The sequence below is a fragment of the Microcaecilia unicolor genome, chromosome 4 (assembly GCF_901765095.1).
Source record: "Microcaecilia unicolor chromosome 4, aMicUni1.1, whole genome shotgun sequence".
Classification (NCBI taxonomy): domain Eukaryota; kingdom Metazoa; phylum Chordata; class Amphibia; order Gymnophiona; family Siphonopidae; genus Microcaecilia; species Microcaecilia unicolor.
The window spans coordinates 253,669,988-253,685,485 of record NC_044034.1 but is presented as its reverse complement, the minus strand read 5'-3'; the positions used below and the strand labels follow the sequence as shown (position 1 = coordinate 253,685,485).

The 15,498-nt window shown below is 44.8% G+C and overlaps 1 protein-coding gene across 1 annotated transcript in view; it reads left to right on the top strand.

Annotated features, from left to right (window-relative positions):
- The window catches only part of TBC1D8 (TBC1 domain family member 8), a 221,215-nt gene that overhangs the window by 81,383 nt on the left and 124,334 nt on the right, over positions 1-15,498 (top strand). The window contains 1 exon segment of the mRNA XM_030201431.1: positions 13,397-13,637. Coding sequence (XP_030057291.1) covers positions 13,397-13,637 — 241 coding nt within the window.

Below are 15,498 nucleotides of genomic sequence, written 5' to 3'. Positions count from 1 at the left end.
GATGGTGAGGCCTCGTGGGAGGAGGAGGAGGACATCAGGTATTTCTCTGACGAGGAGTCTGATGGCCTTCCTTCTGATCCCACTCCCTCCCCTGAAAGGCAGCTTTCTCCTCCCGAGAGTCTGTCTTTTGCGGCCTTTGTCCGGGAGATGTCTACGGCCATCCCCTTCCCGTTGGTTGTGGAGGACGAGCCCAGGGCTGAAATGTTTGAGCTCCTGGACTATCCTTCTCCACCTAAGGAAGTGTCCACAGTACCCGTGCATCATGTCCTAAAAAAGACATTGCTGGCGAACTGGACCAAGCCTCTAAGTAATCCCCACATTCCCAAGAAGATCGAGTCCCAGTACCGGATCCATGGGGACCCAGAGCTGATGCGCAGTCAGTTGCCTCACGACTCTGGAGTTGTGGATCTGGCCCTAAAGAAGGCTAAGAGTTCTAGGGAGCATGCTTCGGCGCCCCCGGGCAAAGACTCTAGAACCTTAGACTCCTTTGGGAGGAAGGCCTACCATTCCTCTATGCTTGTGGCCAAAATTCAGTCTTACCAGCTCTACACGAGCATACACATGCGGAACAATGTGCGGCAGTTGGCGGGCTTGGTGGACAAGCTCCCTCCTGAGCAAGCCAAGCCATTTCAGGAGGTGGTCAGGCAGCTGAAGGCGTGCAGAAAATTCCTGGCCAGAGGCGGTATATGATACCTTTGATGTTGCGTCCAGGGCCGCTGCTCAAGGTGTGGTGATGCGCAGACTCTCATGGCTGCGTGCCTCCGACCTGGAAAATAGGATCCAGCAGCGGATTGCGGACTCGCCTTGCCGTGCGGACAATATTTTTGGAGAGAAGGTCGAACAGGTGGTAGAGCAGCTCCACCAGCGGGATACCGCTTTCGACAAGTTCTCCCGCCGGCAGCCTTCAGCTTCTACCTCCACAGGTAGACGTTTTTATGGGGGAAGGAGGACTGTTCCCTACTCTTCTGGTAAGCGTAGGTACAATCCTCCTCGACAGCCTGCGGCCCAGGCTAAGCCCCAGCGCGCTCGCTCTCGTCAGCAGCTTGCGCCTCAGCAAGGCCCCTCGGCTCTCCAGCAAAAGCAAGGGGCGAGCTTTTGACTGGCTCCAGCAGAGCATAGCCGACATCAACGTGTCAGTGCCGGGCGACCTGCCGGTCGGGGGAGGTTGAAAGTTTTTCACCAAAGGTGGCCTCTCATAACCTCCGACCAGTGGGTTCTCCAAATAGTCCGGCAAGGATACACCCTCAATTTGGCCTCCAAACCTCCAAATTGCCCACCGGGAGCTCAGTCTTACAGCTTCCAGCACAAGCAGGTCCTCGCAGAGGAACTCTCCGCCCTTCTCAACGCCAATGTGGTCGAGCCCGTGCCATCCGGGCAAGAAGGGCTGGGATTCTATTCCAGGTACTTCCTTGTGGAAAAGAAAACAGGGGGGATATGTCCCATCCTAGACCTAAGGGCCCTGAACAAATATCTGGTCAAGGAAAAGTTCAGGATGCTTTCCCTGGGCACCCTTCTCCCCATGATTCAGGAAAATGATTGGCTATGCTCTCTGGACTTGAAGGACGCCTACACGCACATCCCGATACTGCCAGCTCACATACAGTATCTGCGATTTCAGCTGGGCACACGTCACTTCCAGTACTGTGTGCTACCCTTTGGGCTCGCCTCTGCGCCCAGAGTGTTCACGAAGTGCTTGGCTGTAGTAGCAGCGGCACTTTGCAGGCTGGGAGTACACGTGTTCCCCTATCTCGACGATTGGCTGGTGAAGAACACATCTGAGGCAGGAGCTCTACAGTCCATGCAGATGACTATTCGCCTCCTGGAGCTACTGGGGTTTGTGATAAATTACCCAAAGTCCCATCTTCTCCCAGTACAGAGACTCAAATTCATAGGAGCTCTGCTGGATTCTCAGACGGCTCGTGCCTATCTCCCAGAGGCGAGAGCCAACAACTTGTTGTCCCTCGTCTCGCGGGTGCGAGCGTCCCAGCAGATCACAGCTCGGCAGATGTTGAGATTGTTGGGCCACATGGCCTCCACAGTTCATGTGACTCCCATGGCCCGCCTTCACATGCGATCTGCTCAATGGACCCTAGCTTCCCAGTGGTTTCAGGCTGCTGGGGATCTAGAAGACGTGATCCACCTGTCCACGAGTTTTCTCAAATCCCTGTATTGGTGGACGATTTGGTCCAATTTGACTCTGGGACGTCCTTTCCAAATTCCTCAGCCACAAAAAGTGCTGACTACGGATGCGTCTCTCCTGGGGTGGGGAGCTCATGTCGATGGGCTTCACACCCAGGGAAGCTGGTCCCTCCAGGAACGCGATCTGCAGATCAATCTCCTGGAGTTACGAGCGGTCTGGAACGCTCTGAAGGCTTTCAGAGATCGGCTGTCCCACCAAATTATCCAAATTCAGACAGACAACCAGGTTGCCATGTATTACATCAACAAGCAGTGGGGCAGCGGATCTCGCCCCCTGTGTCAGGAAGCCGTCAGCATGTGGCTGTGGGCTCGCCGTCACAGCATAGTGCTCCAAGCCACATATCTGGCCGGCGTAAACAACAGTCTGGACGACAGGTTGAGCAGGATTATCCAACCTCACGAGTGGTCGCTCAATTCCCGAGTAGTATGCCAGATCTTCCAGGTGTGGGGCACCCCCTTGGTAGATCTCTTTGCATCTCGAGCCAACCACAAAGTCCCTCAGTTCTGTTCCAGGCTTCAGGCCCCTGGCAGACTGGCATCGGATGCCTTCCTTCTGGACTGGGGGGAAGGTCTGCTGTATGCTTATCCTCCCATACCTCTGGTGGGGAAGATTTTGTTGAAACTCAAGCAAGACTGAGGCACCATGATTCTGATTGCTCTTTTTTGGCCGCGTCAGATCTGGTTCCCTCTTCTTCTGGAGTTGTCCTCCGAGGAACCGTGGAGATTGGAGTGTTTTCCGACCCTCATCACACAGGACGAAGGGGCGCTTCTGCATCCCAACCTCCAGTCTCTGGCTCTCACGGCCTGGATGTTGAGAGCGTAGACTTTGCCTCTTTGGGTCTGTCAGAGGGTGTCTCCCGCATCTTGCTTGCTTCCAGGAAAGATTCCACTAAGAGGAGTTACTTCTTTCTATGGAGGAGGTTTGCCGTCTGGTGTGACAGCAAGGCCCTAGATCCTCGCTCTTGTCCTACACAGACCCTGCTTGAATACCTTCTGCACTTGTCTGAGTCTGGTCTCAAGACCAACTCTGTAAGGGTTCACCTTAGCGCAATCAGTGCATACCATTACCGTGTGGAAGGTAAGCCGATCTCAGGACAGCCTTTAGTTGTTCGCTTCATGAGAGGTTTGCTTTTGTCAAAGCCCCCCGTCAAACCTCCTACAGTGTCATGGGATCTCAATGTCGTTCTCACCCAGCTGATGAAACCTCCTTTTGAGCCACTGAACTCCTGCCATCTGAAGTACTTGACCTGGAAGGTCATTTTCTTGGTGGCAGTTACTTCAGCTCGTAGAGTCAGTGAGCTTCAGGCCCTGGTAGCCCAGGCCCCTTACACCAAATTTCATCATAACAGAGTAGTCCTCCGCACTCACCCTAAGTTCTTGCCAAAGGTTGTGTCGGAGTTCCATCTGAACCAGTCAATTGTCTTGCCAACATTCTTTCCCCGTCCTTATTCCTGCCCTGCTGAACGTCAGCTGCACACATTGGACTGCAAAAGAGCATTGGCCTTCTATCTGGAGCGGACACAGCCCAACAGACGGTCCGCCCAATTGTTTGTTTCTTTTGATCCCAACGGGAGGGGAGTGGCTGTGGGGAAACGCACCATATCCAATTGGCTAGCAGATTGCATTTCCTTCACTTACGCCCAGGCTGGGCTGGCTCTTGAGGGTCATGTCACGGCTCATAATGTTAGAGCCATGGCAGCGTCAGTGGCCCTCTTGATGTCAGCCACTATTGAAGAGATTTGCAAAGCTGCGACGTGGTCATCTGTCCACACATTCACATCCCATTACTGCCTGCAGCAGGATACCCGACGCGACAGTCGGTTCAGGCAGTCAGTGCTTCAGAATCTGTTCGGGGTTTAGAATCCAACTCCACCCCCCCCCTCCCCTCCAGGCCCATGTTTATTCTGTTCCAGGCTACACTCTCAGTTAGTTGGATAAATTGTTAGGTCAATCCCAGTTATGTCCTCGCCGTTGCGAGGCCCAATTGACCATGTTTGTTGTTTTGAGTGAGCCTGGGGGCTAGGGATACCCCATCAGTGAGAACAAGCAGCCTGCTTGTCCTCGGAGAAAGCGAATGCTACATACTTGTAGAAGGTATTCTCCGAGGACAGCAGGCTGATTGTTCTCACAAACCCGCCCACCTCCCCTTTGGAGTTGTGTCTTCCCTTGTCTTTGTCTTGCTACATATGGGACTGACGAACATGAGCTGGTTCGGGCGGGAAGACGGCCGCGCATGCGCGGTGCGCATGGGCGCGCGAGGACTAGCAAAGGCCTTTGCTAGTGAAGTTTCCGATTGGAGGGGCTGCCGTGGACGTCACCCATCAGTGAGAACAATCAGCCTGCTGTCCTCGGAGAATACCTTCTACAGGTATGTAGCATTCACTTTCTATACACACTTCCATGCTCTTTTCGGCATAATTGTTTCAGTCAATATACTTATTATTTATTTTGATTATTGCTTTTTATTTATTTTCTGATGAGGACCCCTGATGAAGGTTCTGTATGCCGAAACACAGCCAGTGTTGGGTTCCTTTCTTAAGCGCATCCTGCATACTGTTGTAGAAAGTGGTTCTGTATATGTCTCCTGGATGTTTTGCATAAACTTTGCTTTTGGCCATCCTGGTACTTTGTCTTGGTGCCTTCCACTCTTTTTGCTTGGTCAGAAATAGCTTTTCATGCCCTTTTGAGCAAATGGAGTTGTCTTCCATCATCAACATAGTAACATAGTTTGTGGTATCTAATGTACAATTTTAATCTTGTGTGTCATAGCAGCACACAGTTTCTGCCTGGAAAGTTAGGTTTTGTTTTGTTTTGGGGGGGGGGGGGGGGGGGGTGTTCGGGTTGCTTGTTTTAGTTTGACTTTTTAGCATCTCCTATGCCTGGTAGGATCATTAGTTTTTCGGCACTCTGAAGTTTTCTTTCTATTTTTATGCAGCAATAGTTCTGTGCTTTGGTATTGTGGTGCATTGGGTGCCATCCGTTGGTATTTTGTAGTTCTTTTTATTATTCAGGTATTTGATTTCACTTTGGCTCTTTAGAGAGCATCTGAGAAATGTGCCATTGACTTCAGGAAATACACTTAGTTCTAAATGTTGACTAACCTATCCAGTGACTGTATTATATGCTCAGATTCAAAACTAGACGTGGTTCATGGAGAGTCACGACTGGGATGTAGTTATACCTGGCTATAATCTATACAGGTTAGGAAAAAAGGGTGGAGAAGTGGCATATGTTAAGAATAATATTACTATGACAGAATTGCAGGACATATGGGATAAGGAAGAAGCACTGTGTGTTAAACTGGTAAGAGAGAATAGAAAATGTATTTACATTGATGTAATATACATGTCACCTTCACAGTCAGAAGAAATGGACAGAAACTTAATTGAAGACATCCACAAAATAGCTAGGAAAGGGGAAGTACTACTGATAGGTGATTTCAACATGCCGGATGTCGATTGGGGCGACCCTGCTGTTCGGTCGTCTAAAAGCAAAGAGATCTTATATTCTTTACAGGAAGAACTGTTTCAGCAGTGGGTAACGGAAATGACGTGGGAGGGAGCTATCCTAGACCTGGTGCTCACAAACGGGGAAAATGTTTCTGATTTTACGATGGGAGATCATTTGGCATCTAGTGACCACCGAATGGTGTGGTTCAATATTAAGACAGAGGTTGAGAGGGCTTATTTAAGATTGAGGGTTCTAGATTTCAAAATAACTAACTTTGCCAAGATGGGGGAATTTCTTAGGAAAGCGTTAGCTGGATGAGAACAGCTGAAGGAAGTAGAACAGCAGTGGGCGAAACTGAAGGAAGCTATTTTAAAGGTGACAGACCTTTATGTTAGAAAACTACATAAAATTAAGAGGAAAAGAAGGCCGCTCTGGTTCTCGAACATAGTAGCTGAAAAGGGAAGGGAAAGAAGGCTAGCCTTCATACATTACAAGAAGATTCAGAAAGAAGAGGACAGGCAAACATACCTGGAACAGCTAAGAGAAGCTGGAAAAGCTGTCAGGCATGCAAAAAGGCAAATGGAAGGAAGGAAAGCCGATACAGTAAAACTGGGGGACAAAACATTTTTCAGATATATAAATGACAGGAGGAAGTGCCATAATAGTTGAGGGGGAGGAATATGTAGAAGCTGATAAAGCTGAACTGCTTAACAATTATTTCTGTTATGTGTTCATGAACGAAAGGCTTGGGGGTAGGACCGCAGAAAACAAATGCTAATGGCAATGGATGTATGGTAGACTGGAACCAAGTTTTAGAAAACTGTTCATGAGGAGCTGGCTAAACTGAAAGTAGACAAAGCTATGGGGCCTGATGAGACACATCCAAGGTTACTCAGGGAACTTGGAGATGTTCTGGCAGCTCCGCTATCTTACCTTTTCAATGCTTCCTTAGCGACTGGAGTGGTTCCCAAGGACTGGAGAAGGGTGGATGTGATCCCTCTGCACAAAAACGGAAATAAGGAGCAGGTTCGGAATTACAGGATTGTGAGGTTTCTCAAATCGAATGGACTGTAGGACCCAAGGCAGCATGGCTTCACTAGAGGCAGGTCTTGTCAGACAAATCTGATTGGTTTCTTTGACTGGGTGGCCAAACAGTTGGACGTGGGAGGGGCGCTAGATGGGGTGTACTTGGAGTTTTGCAAAGCCTTTGACATGGTCCCGCACAGGTGACTGATAAATAAACTGAGTGCCCTTGGTATGGGATTTAAAGTGACTGACTGGGTTAAAAACTGCTTAAGTGGAAGACAGAGGGTAGTGGTAAATGGAGCTTGCTCAAAGGAAAAGTCTGTTACCAGTGGTGTACCGCAAGGGCCAGCTCTTTTTAACATCTTCATGAGTGAAATTCGGAATGCGGAAGGACTGTCTGTTAAGGTTTGTCTCTTTGTGGATGATACCAAACTCAGTAGTGGGGTGGACACCTGGGAGGGTGTGGATGGTATGAAGAACGATCTAGCGAAGCTTGAAGAATGGTCTGATAATTGGCAACTATGATTTAATGCTAAGAAATGCAGGGTCATACAAGAATCCAAGGGAACGGTACAGTATAGGGGGTGAAATGCTTCTGTGTATGAAAGAAAAGCGGGACTTGGGGGTGATTGGCCACCTTAAGGTCATCAGACACAAACACGAAGAAAAGGCTGTGGTCAAAGCCAGAAAGATGCTTGGTTGCATAAGGAGAGGGATGACCAGCAGGAAAGAAGAGGTGATAGTGCCCTTCTGTAAGTCTTTGGTGAGGCCCCATTTAGAGTACCGCTTGCAATTCTGGAGATCACACCTACGGAAATATATAAACAGGATGGAGTCGTTCCAGAGGGTGGCTACAAAATTAGCAAATGGTCTCTGTCGTAAAACACATAGGGACAGGCTTATGAACCTCAACATGTATATGCTGGAAGAGAAGGGGATATGATAGAGACGTTTAAATAAATCAGTAGCATCAATATATAGGAGACGAGCCTTTTTCAAATGAAGGAAAACGCTGGAATGAGGGGACATACAATGAAGTTAAGAGGAAATAGACAGGAGGAATCTAAGAAAATACTCTTTCACCGAAAGTTTGGTGGATGCGTGTAATGGCCTCCCCGTGGATGTTGTGGAGATGAGGACTGTGTCAGAATTTAAGAAAGTGTGGGACAGGCATGTGGAATCCCTTAGGAAAGGGAAGTGTTAGTGATTACTGAGGATGGGCAGACTAGATGGGCCATTTGGCCCTTATTTGCTGTCATATTTCTATTTGGGGGCATGTTTTATGTCGAATTACGTACCCCAAAATTGGAAGCGTTGAGAAGAATGTCTGGAGTAGTCCTTTGGCCTTACTTTACAGTCTGAGCCTTCTTCAGTGGTATCAAAGGACTCTGATACCGCATTGGATGCTGATGGTGCAACAGTAACGAAGGAGTATTTACTAGTCCTTGGAATAGATAATCTTATCTCTCTTTGCACCAATGAAAGTAAAAGGTTGTGCTACATGAGTACCAGCATAATGGTTTCAGTTGAAAGGTGTCAGGTGAAGGCCACGAAGCATCATAATTGATCCCCATTGATTCATAATGCTGTGATCAGGGAGATACAGCTACTGAAGAGTAGCCTAATGGTTAGTGCAGTGGACTTTGATCCTGGCGATCTGGTTTCGATTTCCAGTGCAGCTTCTTGTGATCTTGGGCAAGTCACTTAACCCTCCATTGCCCTAGGCACAAAAACAGATTGTGAGCCCTCTAGGGACAGAGAAGGTACCTACATATAATGTGTACGGCGCTGGATATGTCTAGTAGCGCTATAGAAATTAGTTTTAGTAGTAGTAGTATTATATATTCTCCTGAGCATCATTGCAGAGAGGACTGCTTACCCTCCAGAGAGTCTACAGGAATGTGCTAGTCTCTTAAGGGTTCATACCACAGTCATCAGTAAACATTGAATGATTTGAGAAAATGCCACCTCTCCTCCTTAAACCCAAGCAGTCTTGGTATTGAAAGTCTTTGAGGAGAAACTGAAGAGGAGAATTCTGGAAGTGATTGGCCTTTGCCGTTATGATGTACCAGGTTTCAATGTCAGTGATACAGTTGAAAATGTAGTGGAACAAGCATTCTGACACGGTGATAGTGGCACAGCATTAAAAGTACTTGCCTCAAAGATAATTCTTCAGCAAGAATTATCCAGTCTATTTAATAAAGCCTTAATAGCATTTGTTACTGGATACACACTCAGTTCATTCTGGTTATCAATATGATTGTATTGGTGTAATAAAAAAAAAAACCTAAATGTTTTAAATGAAAATATGGAATAAAGGCTTTTTAAAAATACTGAAAAAGTTTTGGATGATGACTTTCTTTTGGGATTTCTCTTTCATCTCCAACCATGTCCCTAAGCTGGCCTCAATCTTCTCAGTTTAATAGGGTTGTGATAGTATAAGCATAGTGTAAGCAAGGCTGGTGTGGAGACTTCACAGACACAGCTATACAAAGGTTTAAAAGTAAAACAAAACTAAGAGCAGCCATACTGGGTCAGACCAATGGTCCATCTAGCCCAGTATCCTGCTTCCAACAGTGGCAAAGCCAGGTCACAAGTACCTGGCAGAAACCCAAATAGTATCATCGTTCTTTAACAGTGTTCACCAATGTGCAGCAGCTTAAGTACAGTATTAAACAAACCCAGGCTTGGCTCCTGCCAGGCACAAAAGGATCAGGACTTCTACGAGGTTTCAAAGTAAATCCTTTCCTACCTTAGCCAGTCTTCTACCAGTTTACATGTAGGTTGTGAAAGTGTATGCAGGAGGACTGGTTCTGCCCCCCCTGGGCATCCCTAGCTTGTCTGTTTTATGGAGCTTTATTTGGCCTGACTGTACCATGCCCTCTATGCTGAGCTCTTGAGTGCTAGACTTTTTAAGGTGGACCTATGAAGGAGTTAAGGGGAACAAGTAGCTTACCATATCCCCCATCAGATACCCCCCCCCCCAACTCAACCATGCTCTATTGATTGTCTGCAATAGTGGGGCCCATTTCCCAATAAAATCGGCATTTTGGTGCTCCCGGCCAGCCCGGTGTTGTACATCAAATTGGAAGAGATGTAGATTAAGAGAAACTACTGCAAAATTTGACCACTGGATTTGTAATGGTGGCCCTGAACCTTGAGGGGTTGATAGTCCATCAGGATAAATGGTTGCCCCAGCAAATAATATTGGATGTCTCCAGTGCTCACTTGACAGCCAGGGCCGCTGCTTCAATTGCCACATAGTACTTGTCACAAGGAAGCAACGTTCTACAGATGAAGGCTATGGGGTTTTCTGCCTCCTCAACTTCTTTGGCCAGGACTGCACTGAAGCCTACATCAGAAGCATTTGTCTGAAAATGAATAGTTGAATGAAGTTGGAGCTAATCAGGCCTGGCTCAGAGCACAGGACTTCTTTTAGGCCATGGAAGTTATTATCCAACTCAGGTGACCAGTGAACCTTTTCAAGAGCTGCCTTCTGTAAAAGGTAAGTCAACAGCTCCACTTCCTTAGGAAAACCTGGACTGAATCATCAATAACTGATCAGTCCAAGGAACGCATAGATTTGCTTCTTGAACTGAGGGTTGGGTATTTGGTGATTACTTTCATTTTCCGGATTTGGAGTTGCACTTGCCCATTCTCTATGGAATACCCCAAGTACTGGACTTCCTGTCCTCCCACGAAGCACTTTTTCAGGTTTGCGGTCAACCTAGCTTCTTGCAGAATTGACAGGACTGCTTCTACTTGGATCAAATGGGTGTTCCAATTCTTTCTGTAGATAACAAATTCATTCAAGTATGCTGCTGCATAATTGCCATGAGATCTCAACAGGTGGTTGACCAGGTATTGGAATGTAGCAGGAGCTACCATAAAATCTAAAGGGCGGAACTGTGAAGTAGAATAATTCCTGAGGCATAGAGAAGTCAGTCTTCTCTTTGGCAGCTATATGCCAATACACTTTGGTCAGGTGTAGTGTAGAAATGAGCCTGGCTCATCCTAGTCTCTTGATGATCTTATCCACTCTAGGCATTGAATATACTTTGAGTCTTGAAATTGCATTAAACTTCCAGAAGTCAGTGCAGAAGCAGATATTACCATCTGGCTTGGAAACCAGTACAGTTGGTAATGACCAATTGCTGGTAGATTTTTCTGTGATGCCCAGTTCAAGCACCTCTTTTACTACTTTAGCCGCAGCCTGTTTTTCGGCCTCTGGAATTCAAGTAAGGGTACTGTCGGACTACCACTTCAGGGTCTTTGATGATGTCATGGCATATGAAATGTGTTTGGGCTGGGATGCTGGAGAATGCATCCATATTATTGTGAACCAGTTGTTCCATGTCCTCTTTCTGAGCTGCTGAAAGCTAGTTCCCAAAGGGAACTTGAATGGATTCAGACTGTACTTGGTTCCAGTGTCATCTCCCTGGATCAGAGCTGGGGTTGAGGGAGTCCATTTCTTTAGCAGATTCACATGGAAGATTTTAGTTTTCTTTATCATACTGTTGAACTTTGTAATTTACAGGTCCTGCTTTTTCAATGACTTTGTAGGGCCCCTGACATCTGTACATCAACTTCTTTGATGGGTAGGAGGACTTAGAACCCTGTCTCCAGATTAGAAGATCCTTTGGACTGCAGATCAGTTGTATACTTAGATCTGTCCCGCTTTGGCTTTCTCAGAGTTTTTGCAGCCTTCCCTACTTTATTCAGTCATTCCTACATCTGCAAGATGATCAACCAATATTCAGTTCAATGTGGCTTACATTATTAATATTCCATACAAATGAGAATATAAAAAATACAGAAAGACAAACAGGAAAATAGAGAAACCTGATTGATAGACAATGAGGGGAGTTTAATCATTGCAATTAAGACAATTAAAGTAAGAACTTATTGAAAAGGAAGACCTTCAGGAATTTGCGGAAGGTCAGGTAGTTGCTGATACGTCTAACTTCCTTTGGAATAGAATTCCACCATTTGGTGCCTAAATGAGAGAAAATTTCTAGCTAGTGCGAATTTATACTTGATGTTTTTGTAGCTAGGGAAGTGTAGAATAAGAGAGTCCCTTGCACTTGGTATTGCATTATGAATGAGAAGGTCTACCATGTCCAACATGTAATCTACTTATAGAATCTGGCTTTCTTGGGGGATCAAGGTGACTGTGTGGCTAGGGCAGGGTGGAATTTTATTTTTTGTGTCCTCTTTTTTTTTTTTTTTTTGTCGTCTCCACAAATATGGTAACCCTAGGAATGAGGGGGTCTTAGAGATGAAAGGAGATGAGACTGAGGAGTAATCTAAGGATGCATTTCTTTATATAAATAGTAGTATATGCATGGACCAGCTTCCCAGCAGAGGTGGTGGAGACAAGGATGGGACAATCTGGCCAAAGGAATTCCTTTTTAAATTCCTCCATATAAGTTGTTCTCACCACAGAGAAGTTCAAACTGGGTTAAAGAGCTCATATAGATGATCTTCACACTTAGGGCCTTTGGCCTACCCTGGAGAAACTTTCAGACAGCCATTATCTCCAGGAAAGGTATGCGGAATGCTCTAAAGGCTTTCAAAGATCAGTTAACCAATACTATCATTCTAGATTAGACAGACAACTTAATTACTATGTTCTAACAACCAGTGAGGAACAGCTTCTTATTCCCTGTGTTGGGACACTGTCATCTCTCAAAGGATGACCCCAGAGCCACATATCTGACAAGAAAAGACAGTGTCCTGGCACACAAAATAAGCTGTGTATTCCAACTGTATGTGCTGTCTTTATGGGTAGCAACCATTAGCTGATTTTCTGAAGGCTCACAATATCCAAGACATGGTTGTTTCACTAGCCCGCTTGAGGTTGGTCTCTGTGAAAGAGATGGGAAAAGCTGTGACATGAAACTTTGGTCTGTAAACCATATTGTTGTCTCAGGGATCACTTGCAGCATATCAAGTGCTAAAAATAAATAAATAAAATATATGTTCACATCTCATTATTTAGAAAGTGATTCTCAAGACAACAGTAAGTTTGGTCAATCTGTCTTCAGGATTTTCTTTGAAATTTATAGTCAATTCCATCCCTCCTAGAGACCATTTTTTTTGTTTGCCAGGTTGGTTTCCTGAAAAGAAAAAAGTGTAAAACTCAAAAGACTTCATGCCACCCAAACCAGTTTTTAGATCTGCCTCTTGGCAGCGCCTTTGTGTTCCCCTTTTTTTAAGTGAATGCACTATGTAGCTAGGGCATTCCACTATGAGGTCTTAGAGTCCTGCTTGTAATCAGAGAAGATCAATTTACTTACCTGTAGAAGGTGCTCTCTTTGGTCATCAGGAGTTATGTCTTTATATGCCCCTTCACCTTTCTGGTATTTGTAGTCTTCTAAATTGTATAGTAATTGAGAAGGCCCTGTGCAAAAGTAACGCAGGAAATACAGCACATGTTCAATTGAGGCACTAAAAGTTTGTAGAAGTAACCTTGAAGCTAGAGAAGCTTTTTGCCATGCAGGGCTCAATCTGATCACATCTTCCACTTGTGAGTACTTGAATCCTGTCTATGGAGAACACCTGTACAGGTAAGTAACTTTGCTTAATTTACTATGTTCATGTTTTGTTATTTCCTCAGGCCTTAAATCTTAACATCTTTAAACAGAATCAGCTCTGTCCTGTTGAGAAAGATTTAGTCCAATAATTTGTTAAAAACATGTTTTGCTTTGTTAAATTTCAGTCAAGCTTTCAATCCCTTGGGTGGATATCCAAAAACTGGAAAGAACCTCCAATGTCTTCATGGCAGACACTATTCGCATTACTACTCGAAGTAAAGAAAGGGACTTTTCCATGTTTCTTGATATTGATGAAACATTCAAGATAATGGAGCAGCTAGCAGATATAACTGTCCGAAGGCTTCTAGATAATGAAATCTTTGATCTTGATCCAACTCTGCAGGAACCTACTCAGATTACCAAGAGGTAAAAAACAAAACTGGTTCTGTTTTTATATAGAAGCCCCGCAATTGATACATGTCAGCAGTGTTGTAATAATCCTAAACAGTGACAGCAGTAGAAGTATCACAAGTCTTTTTGAAAGCTAGGCAAGTTGTAATACATCAAGTAATGTTGTAATCTGAAAATATAAAAAATGTTTTTCATTTCTTAAAAGGTAAAATCTTCCCCAAGTGTGTGTTTAATTTCCCTAATACTTTTGTCATTTCTTGGAATTTGTTTTATTTACTGTGAACTTCATCTGCCAGTCTGAATAAGCTGTAGAAGTTTACATTTCTGTTTCCTTTAATACCAGTATTCCACATATTATGTATCAATAGTGTTTTGGTCCTTTATCACTCCTGTGAGCCACATTTTTTGTGACCCAAGTCTCCAGAAGACTAATTTTGAATGTTTTATTTAATTTTCCATCGTATGTACTGCTTCATTTAAGTTTATATGTAAAAGACATACCGAGGACCTTGAAGAATCACATGTGGTTATCAGTCTTTAGGTGGGGTGTCATTTTTGTAGGTAGACTAATACTGTTGCCTTCAAGGCAGCAGAAGTGGAAAGCAAGTATACTTTTTTTTTTTTTTTTTAAGTCTGAGAGCATCTTAAACATTGTCTGTTTAAAACATTGTCCATGAACCTCTGTAGCAGGGCCAGCCCAACCTTTAGGCAATGCTAGGCAGTTACCTGCCACACGGACATCCCAGCAGAGCAGCGGGACAGTCTAGGGGGTTCAGCGGACACATAAAAGGTCTCACTGCAATGCTGCCTAGACTGCCCCACTGCTGTGCTGGGGATGTCTGTGTGGCCAGCTATTAAGAATGATGTCCCCCAGACATCCAAATGACGACTGGTTTTTGAGCATTTTGCTCTTGGATATTTTTTTTTTCCAAATGGTCTCAAAAGAAAAACGCACTGAGCACAAAATGTCTACAAAAAGGCAATTTTCAAACCAAAAAGATAGATGTTTTTCTAGTTTGAAAACTGCTATGGTTCACCACTCGAGTTTTGGACATTTTTAGCAGAACATCCAAAATCGGACTTAGATATTTTATCAAAAATGCCCCTGCACATATTTCAAGAAAAATATGAATACTAAACTACCTAATATCTCAGTCTCACCTTATGAAACATGTTGAGACTTGTATAAATAAAAGGTTTAACTTATATTGTATGGTGAGCCCTCCAGCAACACAGAAAAACCTACTGTACCTCACTGTACACAACTACAATAGTCCTCAAACTTGCAGGTGTCACCTATAAGTAGGTACAGTAGGTATTTAGTGTTTTTTTGGAGAGCTCACATGTTCCACCACAAGTGTATCCGTTAGAGTGGAATATGGGCATAGATCCCTTTCTCTACCGTCCACTGCACTGAACACTAGGCTTCTCCTGAGACCTGCCTGCTGCTCTAACAAGAATGGCCATAATATCTGAAGGTGTCATAGAGCCTGATATGTAGTGTCATTGTCACATCTTAAGGAGGTGGGAGGGGGTCTGTGACCACTGGGGAAGTAAGGAAGGTTATTTGTGATTAAAACGGGTCTAGTGTCTCCTAGTTTTTGTACTTCTGAAAGAGTAAAAAATTGATTCACTTCTACTCGTTCTACACCACTCAGGATTTTGTAGACCTCAATCATATCTCCCCTCAGCCGTCTCTTTTCCAGGCTGAAGAGCCCTAACCTTTTTAGCCTTAGAGGAGTTCCATCTCCTTTATCATTTTGGTCGCTCTGTAAGCAAGAAAAAATATCTCTTCTTCCTTAAACCACAATATTAGAGAGTTCATGAAAAAGAAAGATAAAGAGATCTAAGAAGAAATTGTACTAAGAAATTATAA